The sequence below is a fragment of the Molothrus ater genome, chromosome 1, assembly GCF_012460135.2.
Source record: "Molothrus ater isolate BHLD 08-10-18 breed brown headed cowbird chromosome 1, BPBGC_Mater_1.1, whole genome shotgun sequence".
Classification (NCBI taxonomy): Eukaryota; Metazoa; Chordata; class Aves; order Passeriformes; family Icteridae; genus Molothrus; species Molothrus ater.
In genome coordinates this window covers 151,747,076-151,762,722 of record NC_050478.2, presented here as the reverse complement: position 1 = coordinate 151,762,722, position 15,647 = coordinate 151,747,076, and the positions used below count along the sequence as shown (strand labels likewise).

The 15,647-nt window shown below is 46.3% G+C and overlaps 1 protein-coding gene across 3 annotated transcripts; it reads left to right on the top strand.

The window, feature by feature from the left end:
- The first annotated feature begins 1,070 nt into the window (after positions 1-1,070).
- LOC118684156 (lymphocyte antigen 6E-like) lies at positions 1,071-7,494 on the top strand. 3 transcript variants are annotated; one of them, XM_036378883.2, is made up of 4 exons: positions 1,071-1,203; positions 2,153-2,485; positions 6,164-6,283; positions 6,968-7,494. In XM_036378883.2, exons 2-4 carry the CDS (start codon positions 2,434-2,436, stop codon positions 7,174-7,176), a joined length of 381 nt encoding a protein of 126 aa, XP_036234776.1. In that variant the 5' UTR covers positions 1,071-1,203; positions 2,153-2,433; the 3' UTR covers positions 7,177-7,494. The 3 variants fall into 3 exon arrangements, with proteins under 3 accessions (XP_036234776.1, XP_036234775.1, XP_036234777.1); XM_036378882.2 differs by having other exon boundaries at positions 1,078-1,270; XM_036378884.2 differs by lacking the exon at positions 1,071-1,203 and adding an exon at positions 1,326-1,474.
- The last annotated feature ends 8,153 nt before the right edge of the window (positions 7,495-15,647 follow it).

The window sequence follows — 15,647 nt, the reverse complement described above, 5'->3', positions numbered from 1 at the left end:
GAATTGCTGCAGAATTTCTGAGGGGACCATTTCCCCAGAAACTTGGGGCTTTGCACTTTTTAAAATCACTTTTCCCATTGCTTTATGTTAATCACAATAGTTTCTGAGATGCTTCTCAAAGCTTTCGGCCAACTTGAAGTTCCACATTTAGTAACAACATCTGAATTTCACAGCTACTTTTGCATTTCAGCACTTGTTTGATGAAAAGCACTTGTTTGATGAAAATTGCATTTTCCCCCCAGAATAAACAATTGTTTGACCTTCTCATGTGACGATTTCAACCAGGTTTAGAACAATATAAGCAAAACATTCTCCTCCTTTCCTTCTCCACTCCACTGTGTCAAGGGAAATAAATCTTTCCACCTCACCTTCCACTTTCACCTCCAGTTAAATCCCCTGTTGCTCTTTACAAAATCGTCCTGAATTTCATGAATTCCAAATTCTTGTAAACTGGGATTTTAACTTCTCCTTTTTCTCAGTTCTTCTCGTGTTGTCTGTGTCCTTCCTGTCCTCATGGGCTCCTTTCATTCTGTCACCTGGCCCTGGTAGGGACAAAATATCAGAGGGCCATATGGACCAGCTGGAAGATTTCAGGAGCTTCTCGTGGAAAATCTGTCAGGAATCCTGCAATAAAGCCTTGAAGAAATCCACTCTGTCCCTCTCCAAATCTCAGCAGCTTGCAGGAGACAGGAGATATTTTAGGGTTTGGCATGGATGAGATTTTGAGAGAAGGGAAAAAAAAAAAAAAAAAGCAGTGCCTGAGCTGCTATTTCTGAACCTGTCAGGGGATGCTGCTGGAGATAAATCCCAACGTGGGCTGGCTCTGGAATGGAACAGCATCTCCTCAGGATTGGAGCCCTCCAGATGGGCCCCAATAAACATGGATTTACCACAAAAAACTCATTAAATCTATCCTGGCTTGGGGAAAATAAAATATTTTGCAATATTTTGCACTGGCGTGGAGGGAGCTTTGTTTTCGTCCTGCTGGGTGCCACAAGGAAGCTGACGGAGCCAAACCTCGCCCTTCCTTGGAGATTTTCTGGCTGATTGCCACCTCTGCTCCAAATTAGTTTCGTGCTCTGCCTATTGGGAAAGACAAAATTCCCTTACTCATGCAGGGCCGCAGAGGGACAATGTTTGTAAGTCCAGCTTGGAGGTGTTGGAAAAACTGACATCACTTCAGGAACCTGGCGCGTTTTCCCGGTGAGAGGAGGGCTGGAGGTTGGGCATGTCAGAAGCCCAAAATATTGCATGGGAGATGGGAATCTGGGTGAGTTGGAGAGAAGGAGAAAGGGGATAAAGCAGATGGGGAGCAGCAAGGGTGCTGGCAGAGGATTTGGGGCAGCTCCTGCAGCTCCGAGGGTCACGGGAGAGGATCCAGCTCGACTTTTCCCGGGATTGTGCCTCTGTTTCTGTGACTCGATGGCAGAAAGGCAACAGTGGGAGGGGAAAAGCAACAGCAATCCCCGAGAAGGTGGGAAAGGTTCTGATTTTATTCATGGATATTGGATGAAACGTGACTTAAACGATTAAAAAAAAAAAAAAGGAGGAATAAAGAGCACAATCTGGGAATCCAATGGAATAATCCTGTTTGGCATTTCACAAATTTTCTTTTTCTGAAGTCTTAATGAGTTGTGATCATTGATCAGCCAGCCCCTCCTTCTCCATGCTTTAATTAGTTTGTGTTTTTCTCCCTGACTTTTTTTTAAATGAATTTGTGAAAAAATTCCCAGCTTGTTCTATGCCATGGGAGTGGGTGTTACTTCTATTTTTTAACTTACATGGACATTTTCCTTTGATCTGTGGAATTTATTTTTTAATAAGATAACATTTTCTCCTCATAAAAAATATGTCAGAAATATTTCTGATTTTGAACTTAAAAAGGAGACAGAAAATGATGCCTGGCCCCCTATGAAAAGCAGTGGAAGGATTCTGCTCTTCTGATCTCACTGTCTTGACAATCCTGTGAGACATTTGGGAGAAGTTTCCATCCCAAATTCAATTTTAAATTTAAATTCCCTCCATTTCCATATGTGCAAGGACACGATCTTGGAGGACGCAGCCTGCACCGAGACCTGGAAAAAGAAAACCTTATTCTTTTGCAGGGAAAATTGCTTTGTTTTCATGTTTTGCTTTTCCCCCACTTCTCCAGAATTAGAAACCGTTGCAGAGTTCACGTCAGCTGGAGCAGCTGCGTTGTGAAACAACCAGGAAAAGGAGAAGTTGTGGAGAAAAACACACCCCCCTCCTGATTTCCAAAAAAAAAAAAAACCACCCTTCTCCATACAAGCCCGGACACGCTGCTCCCTATTATCCATCATCTGACACAGCAGCCTCTGGTTATTATCTCTGGATCAAAGCAGGCACTGCAGAGGTATAAAACCTGCCCTGCCCGAGCCCTGCTTATTTTGGAGGCTCCCAGACCTCTAAAGGATGAAGCTTTTCCTCCTGGTCGTGCTCGGCATCGCCCTGTGCATGGAAAGTGGTGAGTCCCGAAAGGATTGGGGAACCATCCCAAAGCTGGGGCATGGCTTTGGTATTCCAAGATTTTGCAGTGTGGATGGTGAAGCTGAGGGGTCAGGAAGAGTTATTCCAGGAGAAAGGGGACAGGGGGTTTAACCCCACCTGAAACTGGAGGGGTGATGAGGAGTGGGGGTGAGATTCCCACCTCAGATGATTCCTGCAGACCCAGCCCAGCCCCTGGGATGGCTCAGGGGCAGCTGAGAGCTCCATGGGAATAGGGATATCCATGAGGGATATCCAGGGCAGTATGTGCAGTAAATCTCTGGATTTGGCACTAAAGCCTGATTTTTTAATTTTTTTTTTTTTAATTGGTTGCACCTCAAACCATCATTTCCTAAATTGATGAGATGGTTGAGCCACAAGAAGGTGCAGTTCTGGCTCCCAGCCCTTCCTTGTTGCTTCCAGTTGCAACTTTGCTGATCACAGAATCCCTAAGGTTGGAAAAGACCTCTAAGATCGCGGAGTCTGATCTATTAGGAAAAAATTCCATCATGGAAAGGGTGGTTGAGCATCCAGGCTGCCCAGGGAAGTGTTGGGATTGCATCCATGGAAGTGTTCAGAAAATCCGTGGATGTGGTGCTCAGGGCCAGGGTTTAGTGCTGAACCTGGATTGGAGGTCTTTCCCAGCCTTAATGATTCCATGATTCCCAGCTGATCCCAGGTTTGGGATGGAGATGCAGAGTCCCATTCTTGTTCTGATAATTGTCTGGGGGATATTTTGGGAGAGCACTGGGAAGCTGCACCTCAATTTTCCTGGCTGGACTCTGCCGAGGACCACACCTTGTGCTCTGTGTCAGGCAGGGAACAGAAGGTGCAGCCTGGAATATCCCTCTGTTTTAGAGGAATGGTTGATTTCCTCAGCTAGGGGGGCTTTTGCCTCTTTGTAAACTGAATTTTTCCTTGTAGGATTTAACCTGCAAATTCCCGGCCGCTCTGGTCCTGGACTAACAGATCTTTTTGGCTCCCACATAATTTGAGGAGGGAAATGCTCCTATTGATTGATTTCACAGGCTTGAAACTTGGAATTGTGCTCAAGCTCAGGATGTTAAGGCAAATAAAAGGATCTTTTCCTGCAGCTTTACTCCCATTGTTTTTTTTTAAAGACCAAGGAATGAGACAGCAAATTCCTTGAGGAATGTTTTCTCTTCAGTTAGAGCAGAGGTCTTAGTGAGTGTGGAGACATCCCAAGGCAGCCTGGATTAACTCAAGGTTTGCATCTGGAAGAAATAAAATTTCCTTCCCCTCTCAGCCCTTGTTGCAACAGATACCTCAAGAAATAAAATTAGAGTGTTTTTCTGTAGCTTGACCAAAATTGTCCTCCCTGACTTCAGGGTGTGCCAGTTTAGGAGCCAATCCCAGAGTTCTGGATTAATTGGTGAGTCAGAAATCTCTGGAGCACAGAGAGAGGTGGAAAAATTCATCCTTGAATGGTGCTTCCCCCTTCTCCTGCCAAGGAGGCTCCCAGGGCAACTGGAATCTGAAATTAGGAGCTTTGGGAGGTTGGGATGAAACAGGATTTGGGTGTGTAACCAGCTCCACTGTTTCCTGCACTGATTCAGGAAGTTTTCCTGGGAATGGGCTTGGATTAAAGATGCTGCGTTTATTAAGGATTAAAGTGAGCTCCGTGTCTGGAAAATCCAGTTTGGGAACTGAGTGTTTCTGTGAGGAAAGGGTGGTTCCCAGCGGGGTGGAGGTGAAATATCCCATATTATATTCCATACAATAGAATTTTGCATGAGAAAAGAGAACGAAACCAAACACTTTGGACAGGGACAATTTAAAGGAAGGTCCCAGACTTGAAAAAAATAAATTTGTGCCTGAAAGGTCAGGACAAGGCAAGAGCCAGGTAGGACAAATGGAGCTGGGGATGGGAGATGGGAACGACCATGATAGGAAGCAAATGGAAAAAGTCTGGATATGAAGTCAAAGAGAGTTGGGTGCCAAGTCTGAGGCTTTTGGAATGACCATGGGAATGGTGGGAGGTGGGATCTGAGTTGTCTGGTGGCCTCTGCTCAGTGCCAGTCAGTGAGGGACAACAGAGGAAGAGTAGGGAACGTGAGGGCTGTGTGCCACAAGAGGAAAGGCCATGGGAAAGAAGGGGATGCTGGCTGGAGTGGGAGAAGAAGGCAGAGTTTCCACACAGGCGGAGGAAGAACAGGGAGCTAAAAGCAAAACAGTGATCCTTCGGTCATGGGCTGAGCTGGAGCCAAATCTGGGCCAGCAGGACACTCAAGGAGCCTGTTTGGGCCAGGAGGACTTGTCCAAGGTCAAATGAGGGCAGTGGTGAGGTTGGGACATCACTGACAAAGGCACAAAGAAACCTGGGTGAGGAGCGAGGAAGATGAAGAGCAAGGAAGGCAAAGCTAAAGGACAAAGCTGCTGCAAGAATTAGCGCGGCATTAACTTCCAGTAGCCAGGGATATTCTTGAAATGAGGATGAGTCTAATCCCTGGAGGGTGACATTGCAGCCAGATAAACAGATGAGGAGGAAATTCCCCTTATCATGCAAAGAATCCTTCCCCAAGGACCTCTTTGCTCTCAATGATGCTTCAGCCTCGTGGAGTGCCAGCTGTTCTCATTCACTGATTTCAGCAAAGCACTTTGCAGATGCTGAGTGTTCCAGATGTGCACGTTTTGGGGAGCAAGGAAGTTATTCCCCATGGATGGCTGGGAAAAGGAATCTGCTGCAGCCAAGGCAGGGATTTGCTGAGCCCGGACTTCTGCAGATCCAAGATTTTCCTCCTGGCACAGGAGAGCTCTGAAAATCAACCCAAATCATAGAAAGGTTTGGGTTGGAAGGGACCTTAAAAACCATCTCATTTTAGTGTTTGATATTCAGAGCAAGTCCTGGACAGTTGCTGCCTTTGAATGTTTGTCTTTTTTGTCTTTTTATTTTTAATTCTTTTTTTTTTTGTTTGTTTTTTTTGTTTTTTTTTTTTTTTTGTTTGTTTGCACAGCACATGTCCACACCCTGTTTAAGACACAGTTTAGACAGTGACAGTAATCCTAACTCAAATTTTTCCGGGGTTTTGCTGGATGACCTGAGTGAAAGAACCGTTCTGATGTCCACATGGAATAAATCCTGGAATGGTTTGGGTTGGAAGGGACCTCAAAGATCATCCAGTTCCACCCCCCTGCCATGGGCAGGGACGCCTTCCACTATCCCAGGTTGCTCCAAGCCTCATCCAGCCTGACCTTGGACACTTCCAGGGATGGGCCAGCCACAGATTCCCTGGTCCAGTGTCTCCATACAAGAACCAGTGGCCAGAAACTGAGGCTTGGAGTGGCCAGGTTGGAAAGAAAACCCAAGAGCTTCACACTACAAGTGGTGGGAGATTGGGCTGCTCTTCTCAAAAACACAGTGGAGATGACAGATGTTTTAATGGATTCAAGGAAGAGTCAGCCAAACATCCAGAGGGAAGATCCCTGAAGGTCCCTAAATGAACAAACCACAGCTGTGGCAGCAATTTGAGCTTAATCTGGCTCCTGGAGAGTCCTTGAGGTCAAGTTTAACCTATGCAGGAATTTTTTGCCTGTTGCCATGGGGCTTGATAGATTCTCCATCCATCCACCCTCAGTTTTGTGCTCCTGAGGATATTCCCAGAGGTGCCTGATGGATGCTTTTGTGCTTCTTTTGCAGCTTTCTCCCTGACCTGCTTCACGTGCAAGGATGCAACCTCCAACCTCCATTGTCTCAGCACCACCACATGCTCGGAGCACGAGAAGTATTGTCTGACAACCTATTCCACCTCAGGAACTGGTGAGTGTGGAGCTTTCCCAAGGCCCTGAGGACAAGGTGGGGCTCAGATGGGGCTGACAGCTCATCCTCCTCCCACCAGGCAGTGCAATGGAGGAATTATTGAGGATTTTAGCATGCAGAGAACAAATCTTGGGAAGGTGGGAAGTTGGCCTGGGTCTGGTGCAACGTATCGTAAAAATACTTCTGATTAAACTCAAAATTAAAATACTACTGATTAAACACTCTCAGGACAGGGAGATGCTGGAATAAAAATAATTATTTTTATTATCTCTGCACAAACTCCTTGTCTCAACTCCAAGCTCAAGTTTATGCCCATGAGGTGGTGGAAATGGAAAGTGCCAGGTGCTGTGGAAGGAGCAATCCCAAGGCACGGTGCCAAAGTCTTGCAATCTCACATTGTACAAATAAGTCCCAAATTCTTGCCCTCAGCTGGCCCCGAAACCAGCAAGGGATTTGTAAGGCCTGGAGAGGGTGTCCATAGGTCACACATACACAAATAATGATGGAATGTGACGAAACCCAAGGGAAAACCCAACGGCATCGAGGGCAGAATAACAAATTCCCCATGGGATTGCACGGCCAGGCTATGACTGAAACCTGCCAAAAAAAAAAACCAAAAAAAATTAAAAAAATTGAGATGAAAAACTGAACTTTTCCTGCTGTTTTCTCTCCCTCTCACTCCAGGCAGTGACCGGAGCCAGCGAATCACCAAGAAATGTTCTGCATTTTGCCCAACAATTGACCTGAACATCGGCATAGCTGGAGTCGCCACCAGCTGCTGCGAGAGCTCCTTGTGCAACATGAGTGGGGCCAGCAGCGTGAAAACCAGTTCCACCCTCCTCACCCTGGGGGTCCTGGCCAGTCTCGCCTGCATCCTCAGGATGGGTTTTTGAGGGTTTTTTTTTGGGGGGGGGGAAAATGAGCTGCTTGGCTTTGCATGGCATGGTTCAAGCTGCGGTCCATCAGGTGGGAATGCTGCCCTGTGCCTCCTACCTGGAAGGTCACCTCCCATCAGGAGGTTTTTTTTTTTTTTTTCTCTTTCCACGCTCTGATGACAACACAAAATGATGTTTAGAAGAAAAAGGGGTAAAATGGAGCCCTGCAGGTGCAGAATGCCCCATGTGGCCACTATCTCTCCTACTCCTGGCATTTATAACTCCATGCAATTTTTGCCTTTCATTTAATCCCCGCCAGTCTCTTGTGCCAATTTTTCCCCGCTCCCCCTGTATCATTTTGCTCTGAGAAAGCCTTTAATATTCCAGTTGTTAAACAGAAACTGGGCACAATAAAGTGTTATTTTATTCTATTGTGTGGCTGCGTGGTGTGGCACACTGGGTGTAGCTGCTGGATGTATCCATGTTTTGGGATAAAAGCAGAGGCGTTTTCGCCTGCAAGTTAAATGGGAATAATGCTGAAATATATTAAAATTACTCTGCATTCACTTCAGGAAGCCTCTCCCCAGATTTTATTTTTTCTGCACTGGCAGAAATGGCATTTTTGTGACTCCATTTTGAATAAACTGAATTCTATTTAACTTCCTTTCAATTCCTCTCCTGGGTCAGCTGCTTGGAAGGAAATGGCTCTTGAGCTCTCCTGGAAACAGAGGGGACAAGGCAGGGAAGGGATCTGGAGCATTTTCATTAAACTGGTTTAAGATCTCCCAGTGGAAGTTCCTTTAGAAGTGTTAGGATTATTTAGAAAAGGGAAAAAAGCATCTTGCACCATGCTTAAAGGAAAATTGTAGGAAAAGACAGATGGTTTCTGGAAAGAAACCTGGAATTTTTCAGACTCATCCGTGAAAAAATATTCACACTGCAAATAAACCTTTTATCTTTGCTCATCAAGTTAAAATTGAAGGGATTCATTACCCTGCTCTGACCTTCCTTGTGGATAATCTTAAGAATGAGAGGTTTGCTCTCTCTGAGCCTTCCAGGGAGGCTGAACTGCTTTCTCCTGGGAGGAAGGAGCTCTCCACAGGGATCATCCCGAGGGAGATCTCCCAGGGAAACCAGCTGGGTGCAGCTCACCCAGCTGGTTTTCTCTCCGTAGGCTCCTTGCACAGCTCCATGTACTGCTCATTCTGACGGGCATTTTCTGGGATTAGAGGAACAACAACGCTCAAGAACAGCCACACCTTTGTTCTTTACAGCAGCTGTGCAGAGGAAACCTGGGCTCGTGGCTCCAGCTCATCCCCATCTGCTCCTACCCCTTCCTGTTCACCTTCCTCCCATCCATGTCCAACCCCAGCTCTGCATTCCCTGGTGATTTTCTCTCCCAGATTTCCTCGTTGGCTTCTTCCTCCAGTCTTACTCTGGGTTTTTCCAACCAACCTCTATTTCCTTGCTTCAACTCATTGTTTCTTCCTTGGTGTAAATGCAAGATTGGCCAAGGATACTTTGATTTTGGCCACAAGTCTCCCCATTCTCCCCACAGATTTTATTACCTATCCAGCTCCCAGCTGAGCTGGCTCCATCCATCTGCTCGATTTATTCTCCTCACTCTGCATCCCTTCCTGCCAAATTTAGGGATAGTCAAGTGACACAGATCCAAAAACCCCAAACAAGCCAATTCTGTGACCTTGGCTGGCCATATTCTGCCCCACATCCCGCTCCTAACATGGTGACAACTGAACTATTTGGAATAATCTTCATCCCGTGCCATCTCCACAAGTTCAGGATTCCTTAGGAACAATGGCTGGCACAGGGAAAGGCCAAGATGGGGCTGGCACGGCCTCAGGTCTTGTTCTGCTAAGCTTGGGAGTCCAGACCTGCCCTTGGCAGCCAGGTTTAAAATTAAGGTCATGTCTTGAGCTGCCTGAGCTTGGCAGGTGCCTCTGTTTTGGGATGGGAAGGATCCTGGCATGGCAGAGGGGACGGAAGCACGTGCGACACCCCCTGGAGCTGTTGCATGGAGAAGTTATAAACAGCTCTGGGAATCCAGAAGTGCCATCCCTAAGGGAGCAGCTCCATCCTGGCTGCCTCCTTCTTGCCTAATTTCCCCCTGACCCCACAGGTTCTTCCCTAGCGCCCAACTAAAACGCGTCCATGTGCTCCAAAGCTGACCCATGTCGCAAAGCCCTTATCTGGAGGTGGGAGCAGCAACTTCCCTGAGGCACAGGCGGTCCTAAAAACACGAGAGCTCCTGTGGTGAACCCTCCCCCTGGATTGTTGTGTAAGAGGAGACTCTGCCAGCCTTCCCGAGAAATCCTGATTGGCACCTCCCACGCGGGTGCTGCTCCCTAATTCCAAATCTTTCCATCATCCCGGGTTTCTGGTGCCTCCCATGGCGGCACACTCCTCACATGGCAGCGTTGAGCTGCCCCACGAGCAGAGACATCTGTGATGCCTGGAGGGCTTTTGGGAAGGAGATGGGAGCCTCATTCCAGTAGCTGGGATGGATCCAGTAGCTGGGATGGATCCTGCCTCTCTCTCCTCGTGGATTATGTAAAAGTCATTTTTCAGGGCTCTGAGTCACTGCACCAGGACCTGGATCAGCCAAGGAGGCCTTTCCCTGCCTGAATGAGGCATCTGCAGAAGGTGCTTTAACTTTGGCCCTTCTTTTTCCTCTCTAGGGTCTTTCCCACCATTGGTTTTGAAGGATATGTGCTGCCTGCTGCTCTCCTCGAATAAATCCCTAGCCTTTTCCCCCACAACATGAAATTTCTCCCCCTTTTCCCTATTTATTTGCCTGGATCCAACACAGTGCCTCAGTGCCAAAGCAAGAGACAGGATGGATGCAAGAGGTCAAAGCACCCTCGGTGGGTCTAAAAATCTTGTGGAAGCCATGGAAAGGGACAAAAGCAACCCTTTTCCCAAAGCTGACTGCTGCTTTCTTGTCACGGATCCAACCCATGGCTCCAATTTGAGTCCACTGCCAACTCATGGCTCCAATTTGATCCACTTTAATTTTCCTGTGTGGATAATAAGATTACTGCAGAGAAGTGACTCAGCTTCCTTGGGGATTTTTTTTCCCCCAGTCTTCCTCAATTTAGTCCTCACTTGGTGTCCCTGCTCCAGGCCCTTCTCCAGGCTGTGATCCCAGGCTGCAGGAGACACCCTCTCCATGCTGGATCCCTGAGTGATGCCTCTGAGTGCTTTTGAGTTTTGTAATCTTCCCTGTTGGGAAATAAATCTCTTTTCCATACTCTCCATGCACCGGGAAGAGGCAATGCTCCAGCATTCCAAGGTACCTCAGAACCACAGTACTAAGGAAGACATTCATGTCCTGGAGACAGCTCCCAGAAAACTCAGAAAATTTCCCATTTCCCACCCAAATTTCTCTACTTAGTACATAATTTTTGGATGTGCTGGGAATTTTTCAGCCTCACTGCTCCTTCAAAGTCCAAGTCCAAGTCCAAGTCCAAGTCCAAGTCAAAGTCAAAGTCAAAGCTGACTTGTGCTGATCCTATTCCCAGAAGATTCATGTGGGAATAAAGTGGATGTTGGAAAAGTCAACAAAGCCAGGCTGGATGGGGCTTGGAGCAGCCTGGGATAGTGGGAGGCGTCCCTGTGATTTTTAAGGTCCAAGATGTTTTTTTTTTCCCCTTCCTACCAACCTAGTCTATGATTCTATGGAAGTCAACAGAAGCAGGGATACGGAAGGGGGAAGGAATAAACACAAGTTTATGGGATAAATAAGACCAAAAATAAGGGGGAAAAAAGGTTCTTTCAGCCTCACTGCAAAATGCCAGCAAGGAGCCACACCCACTAATGAGGGAGAAAAACCTGTTTACAAAACACTGGGGCAAAGGACCAAGTTGTCCTGGGTGAAGCACAAGGCTCAATTTGATCATCACCACTGACCTCACCAACCTCCAAAACCCAGGGAATGTCTGTTTGGACACAGGGCTTGAACAACTCTGGAATTCACCACCTGATGACGTCATTCCAGGATCAGGAGGGCTTGAAAAAAAGTATCAGAAAATCACATGGATCTGTAAATCATCTAGGGTTGGAATGATTCATGTTAGAAACAAAAATGCCCTGCTGATGGCTTCGTGCAGGGAATTGCCAGTTAAGTTATTCCATAATTGCCAGAAAAAGCGGGGTTTGACAGTATTTTCTTTCTTCTGTCCAGGACTAATCTTGTTTTAGAAGAAGCTCTGTGGACTTGGCAGCTCAAGCTCTTACAAGATGCCTCTTGAATGAGGGTCTCTATCCCAGACTGTTGTGAACAGATTTTAAGGAATTCAGAGGAGAGGAATAACACAGAGGAATAAAAGCAAAAGGGTTGATTTAAGAGGAGAGATTGAAAAAATGACACTTTGAGGGATGGCTCTTTCCAGAGCAGAGCTGCAATTCCAGGGTGCCAATTTGTGGGCCTGGAAATGGAAGCCTGATTTCATGAAACTGTTGGGCGTGGAGAAAAGCAGCTCCTCTAAAGAATCCCTGGATAGCAGCAAAACTTCATTAAATCAAAATTGTACAAGGTATTGGAGGATTACAAGCAGGAAAAAGACTGAGCAGAGGGATTAACCAGAGGAAAATTGATAAAGAAATGAAGACTGACATGAAAATTTGAGGAAAATCTTCTGTTTAACCAACCATTAGCTAATTTAATTTAGTGTAAAGCACACTGATTTTGAGGTAAACCAGCTTAGGCCAGCTCAGAGACCGAGTCTGGTGCTGTTGAATAATTAAAGCCAATGAATGGTGCAAACCCTGGAACATCACGTGCTGTCTATGCAAAGGGACCAGGAAAATTCATTCCTAGGACAATCTCCCCGTGCCTCCAGGCTCTGCTTTCATCAGAGCAGCAGCTCTGGAATGGAGGAAAGGAAAAAATTCAGAGGAGGAGAGAGCAGATCCCGACTTCCCATCACTTACACGACCGGAAGAGCAAGAAATGTGTGGCTGAGAGGGCTTTTCCCCAAGGTGCCAGCCCTTTCCAAGGGCCCTGGTGTGGAAAACTCCCACACATGAGCATTCCACACCCTTGGGTTGATTTCATGTCCACCTGGAACCTGTAAAACTGCTGCTGCTGTTGGGCTGGGGTATAAAACCTGCCCTCCAAAGAGCTTCCCAGTGCTGCTGGGAGGATCTGCTGGAGATGAGGACTCCTCTTGTCACCTTGCTGGCTGCTGTGCTCTGTGTGGAACAAGGTGAGCCTCTCGTGCTGCTCCTGCTTGAGACGAGGATTAGAGGGAAGGTGGTGACAGTTTTCCACATGGCAAAACTCTAGAGGGCTGTCACCATCTTTGCAGTGTTGTGATGGTGTCACCAATGTCCTTTTGCACCTCAGTCAGTGATTTGATGCCTAAATAAGAATCTGATTAATTGATTCTTTTTTGCAGTGCTGGAGCTCTGGTGGTGCTCCAACCATTAAACCCACACTGTGGTCCTTGGGATCTTCCAAAAGGAGGCAAGCTGGAAGTGATAGAAAGCATAACAAAATGGGTTTTTTCCCCTTAATAATTTCAGGTTTTGAGTATTTTAGAGACTTTTCTGTCCTGCTGCTCCCTCCCTTCTAGTGGTTTGCCACGTGTCTTCCTAGAAAATGCAACGCTGGGAATTTTTTGTAGATTAAATCAGCGGCAGAGGTGAAAGAACTTTTAATGTTAAAGGCATCCTGCTCCCAAGTGTTGTCCTCCTTCTGGGAGTGAGACACATGCGTTGCTCCATCGCTCCTGGCACGCGGGAATGATGACCAGAGTGCCAAAATTTCCCCCACACATGATGGTTTCCCAGAAACCACGATACGAATCTGGTTGAGAAAGAGGCATCTAATTAATAAATTATCACTGATGTATCAACCCCCTACTCCTACATCCTTTGGAATGGTTCTCCAGCGTGCCTGGAAGAGCAGGACCTTCGGCCAGTTTTGGGTGTGGGAAAATAACTATTCATTATTATTAAAAATAAAAAAAATTGATTTAGTGCCCACAATTCCTGATTGAAGCAAAGTAACATGGATAGAAGAGGAGAATTTTCAAAGGCATCGTTCTCAGTGCGACCCAGGATGAATTGGAAAGCTCACAGAGATCCAGGAGCACAGGTTCATGGTGGGATTCCTCGCCAGTGACGTTTGATATTGGCAGCGGATTCCCAATGGATTTAAGGACAGGCTTTTGCACAGCACCTTTCTGTGGCCCAGCCTAGATCCAGAATGAGAGATTTCAGCTTTCTGGCCTAAAACAGGGACAAAGGAAAATGTGGAAACTGGCATTTTGTCCTCCTCAGGTACCTTGGGTCTCATCCAAGACCCTAATGACCAAATTTTGGTCAAAACTCTTGATCTTAGCTGATCAAAGAGGTTTTTTTTGCCTTTTCAATCCAAAAACTCACTGTTCTGTGAGTTTTGTGTCCAGTAAAAATCATAAAAGGTCTTGATCCTGTTCACAGAATCACACTAAGGGTGGAAAAGACCTCTAAGATTGTGAAGTCCTTGCTGCACTGCTGGACAAGATCAGACAGATATTTGCTTAAGGTGTACTTGAGAGTTTCCAACAAGGAAGATTCCACAGCCTGGAATTGCTCAGAGACTGTGATCCCTTTAGGAATTTAATTTTAATATCTCTTAGCGTCTGTTTTTGTTCTGTTCGCCCATATTTCCACCACAGGACACATAAAATATTTTATTACTTTCTTCTTTGCTGCGTCCTTTTTCTTGCATCATGAAGAAGATTCCAGCATATTCTCCTTTTCAACAAACAAACTAAACCCTTCCAACCTTTTTGACGAGATCATATTTCCAAGATCTCTGACCTTCTCTCCTCCCTCTCCTCTGGTCCCTCTCCAAACGCTCTGCATTTTTGGAAGCGCTGCAGAGAGATTTGGGCACTGGGGCTCCAGATGAGGCTTTGCCAGGGTGGAAAGGCCACTTTGTGTATCCTGCACGTGACATTTCTGCCCATGTCCCCTCGGGTGACGCCTGTTTCCCTGGCTGGAATGTGACACTGTAGACTCCTGCTGTTGCCACTGTGGTTCTGAATTGTGACTGGACCAGTTATATGTCACCCTGCGTTTAAGTGTCTAAGTTTTATCTATTGTAATTTGTTTATTGTGACGGTGTTCACAGGGGTTCTTGGACTGGGGAAGAGACGAGGATCTGACTCCATGTTTCAGGAGGCTTGATTTATTATTTTATGATGTATATTACGTTAAAACTATACTAAAAGAATAGAAGAAAAGGTTTCATCAGAAGGCTGGCTAAGAATAGAATCGGAAAGAATGATAACAAAGGTTTGTGGCTCGGCTCTCTGTCTGGGCCAGCTGGGCTGTGATTGGCCATTAATTACAAACATCCAAGATGGGCCAATCACAGATCCACCTGTTGCATTTCACAGCAGCAGATAATCAATGTTTACATTTTGTCCTGAGGCCTCTCAGCTTCTCAGGAGGAAAAAATCCTAAGGAAAAGATTTTTCATAAAAGATGTCTGCGACAATTTATCTTGATTTAATTGCATCCAATCTTCTTTTTCACTCTTTTATTGCATCCATCTGTCAAAATCACTTAAAATCACGGGACGGTTTGGGTTGAAAGGGAGCTTTAAGATCACCTCATCCCAACACCTGCCACGGGCAGGGACACCTTCCACTATCCCAGGTTGCTCCAAGCCCTGTCCAACCTGGCCTTGGATATTTCCAGGGATGGGGGCAGCCACAGCTTTTCTGGGAAACCTTTGTCAGGGCCTCACCGCTCTCATAGGGAAGAATTCTTCCATTGCTCCAGTTGGTTTGACCAATAATCCTTGGGAATTACCCTCTGAGGGTGTTTTCATGCCTGGCTTTGCACCCATTCCCTGGAATTTTCAGCAGCTTGTGTTTCCTGGGCTTGCTCGAGAACAACATCATTCAAAGTTGTGCCAATAACTCCATAGAACCTCCTTGAATCTCCTCTACTCTGCACATGAAAATTCAACTTTCCTGTAGAGGAGAGTGACAACAAAAAAAGCTGCACAGGATCAACAGTTGGAGACTTTTTCCTTCCTTCCTGTCAGAAACTTCTTGTTTCATGGTGTGACCTCTGCTGTCCTTCCACTTTCTCACTGCCAACTTCTTATCGGGCAAAAGCGTGCTCACAGGGACGTGTCCTTTAGTTGCTTTTGCCCTTTCCAAAGTGACAGACTGGCCCCAGACTCAGCAGGAACTCAGCCAGCACCTGGCTTTGTTTCCCTCCAAAAATTAGCTTTGTTTTTAAAGGAACTCAGTCACAAAACCCCACACTTCACTCTGGGTGATTCACAAGCTCTGAACTCAACCACCACTATTAAACCTTTCCATCTGCCCGGCTGGGGAGTGCTCTGCACATGTTTTGGGGTGGTTTTGTTCTTCTTATGATGCCTTGGGTTTTAGCTTTTATACTTTTCAGGTTCTGTGCTGCTTTAGTGTGTAGTTCTGAGCTTCATATTAGGGGTAGGGTAG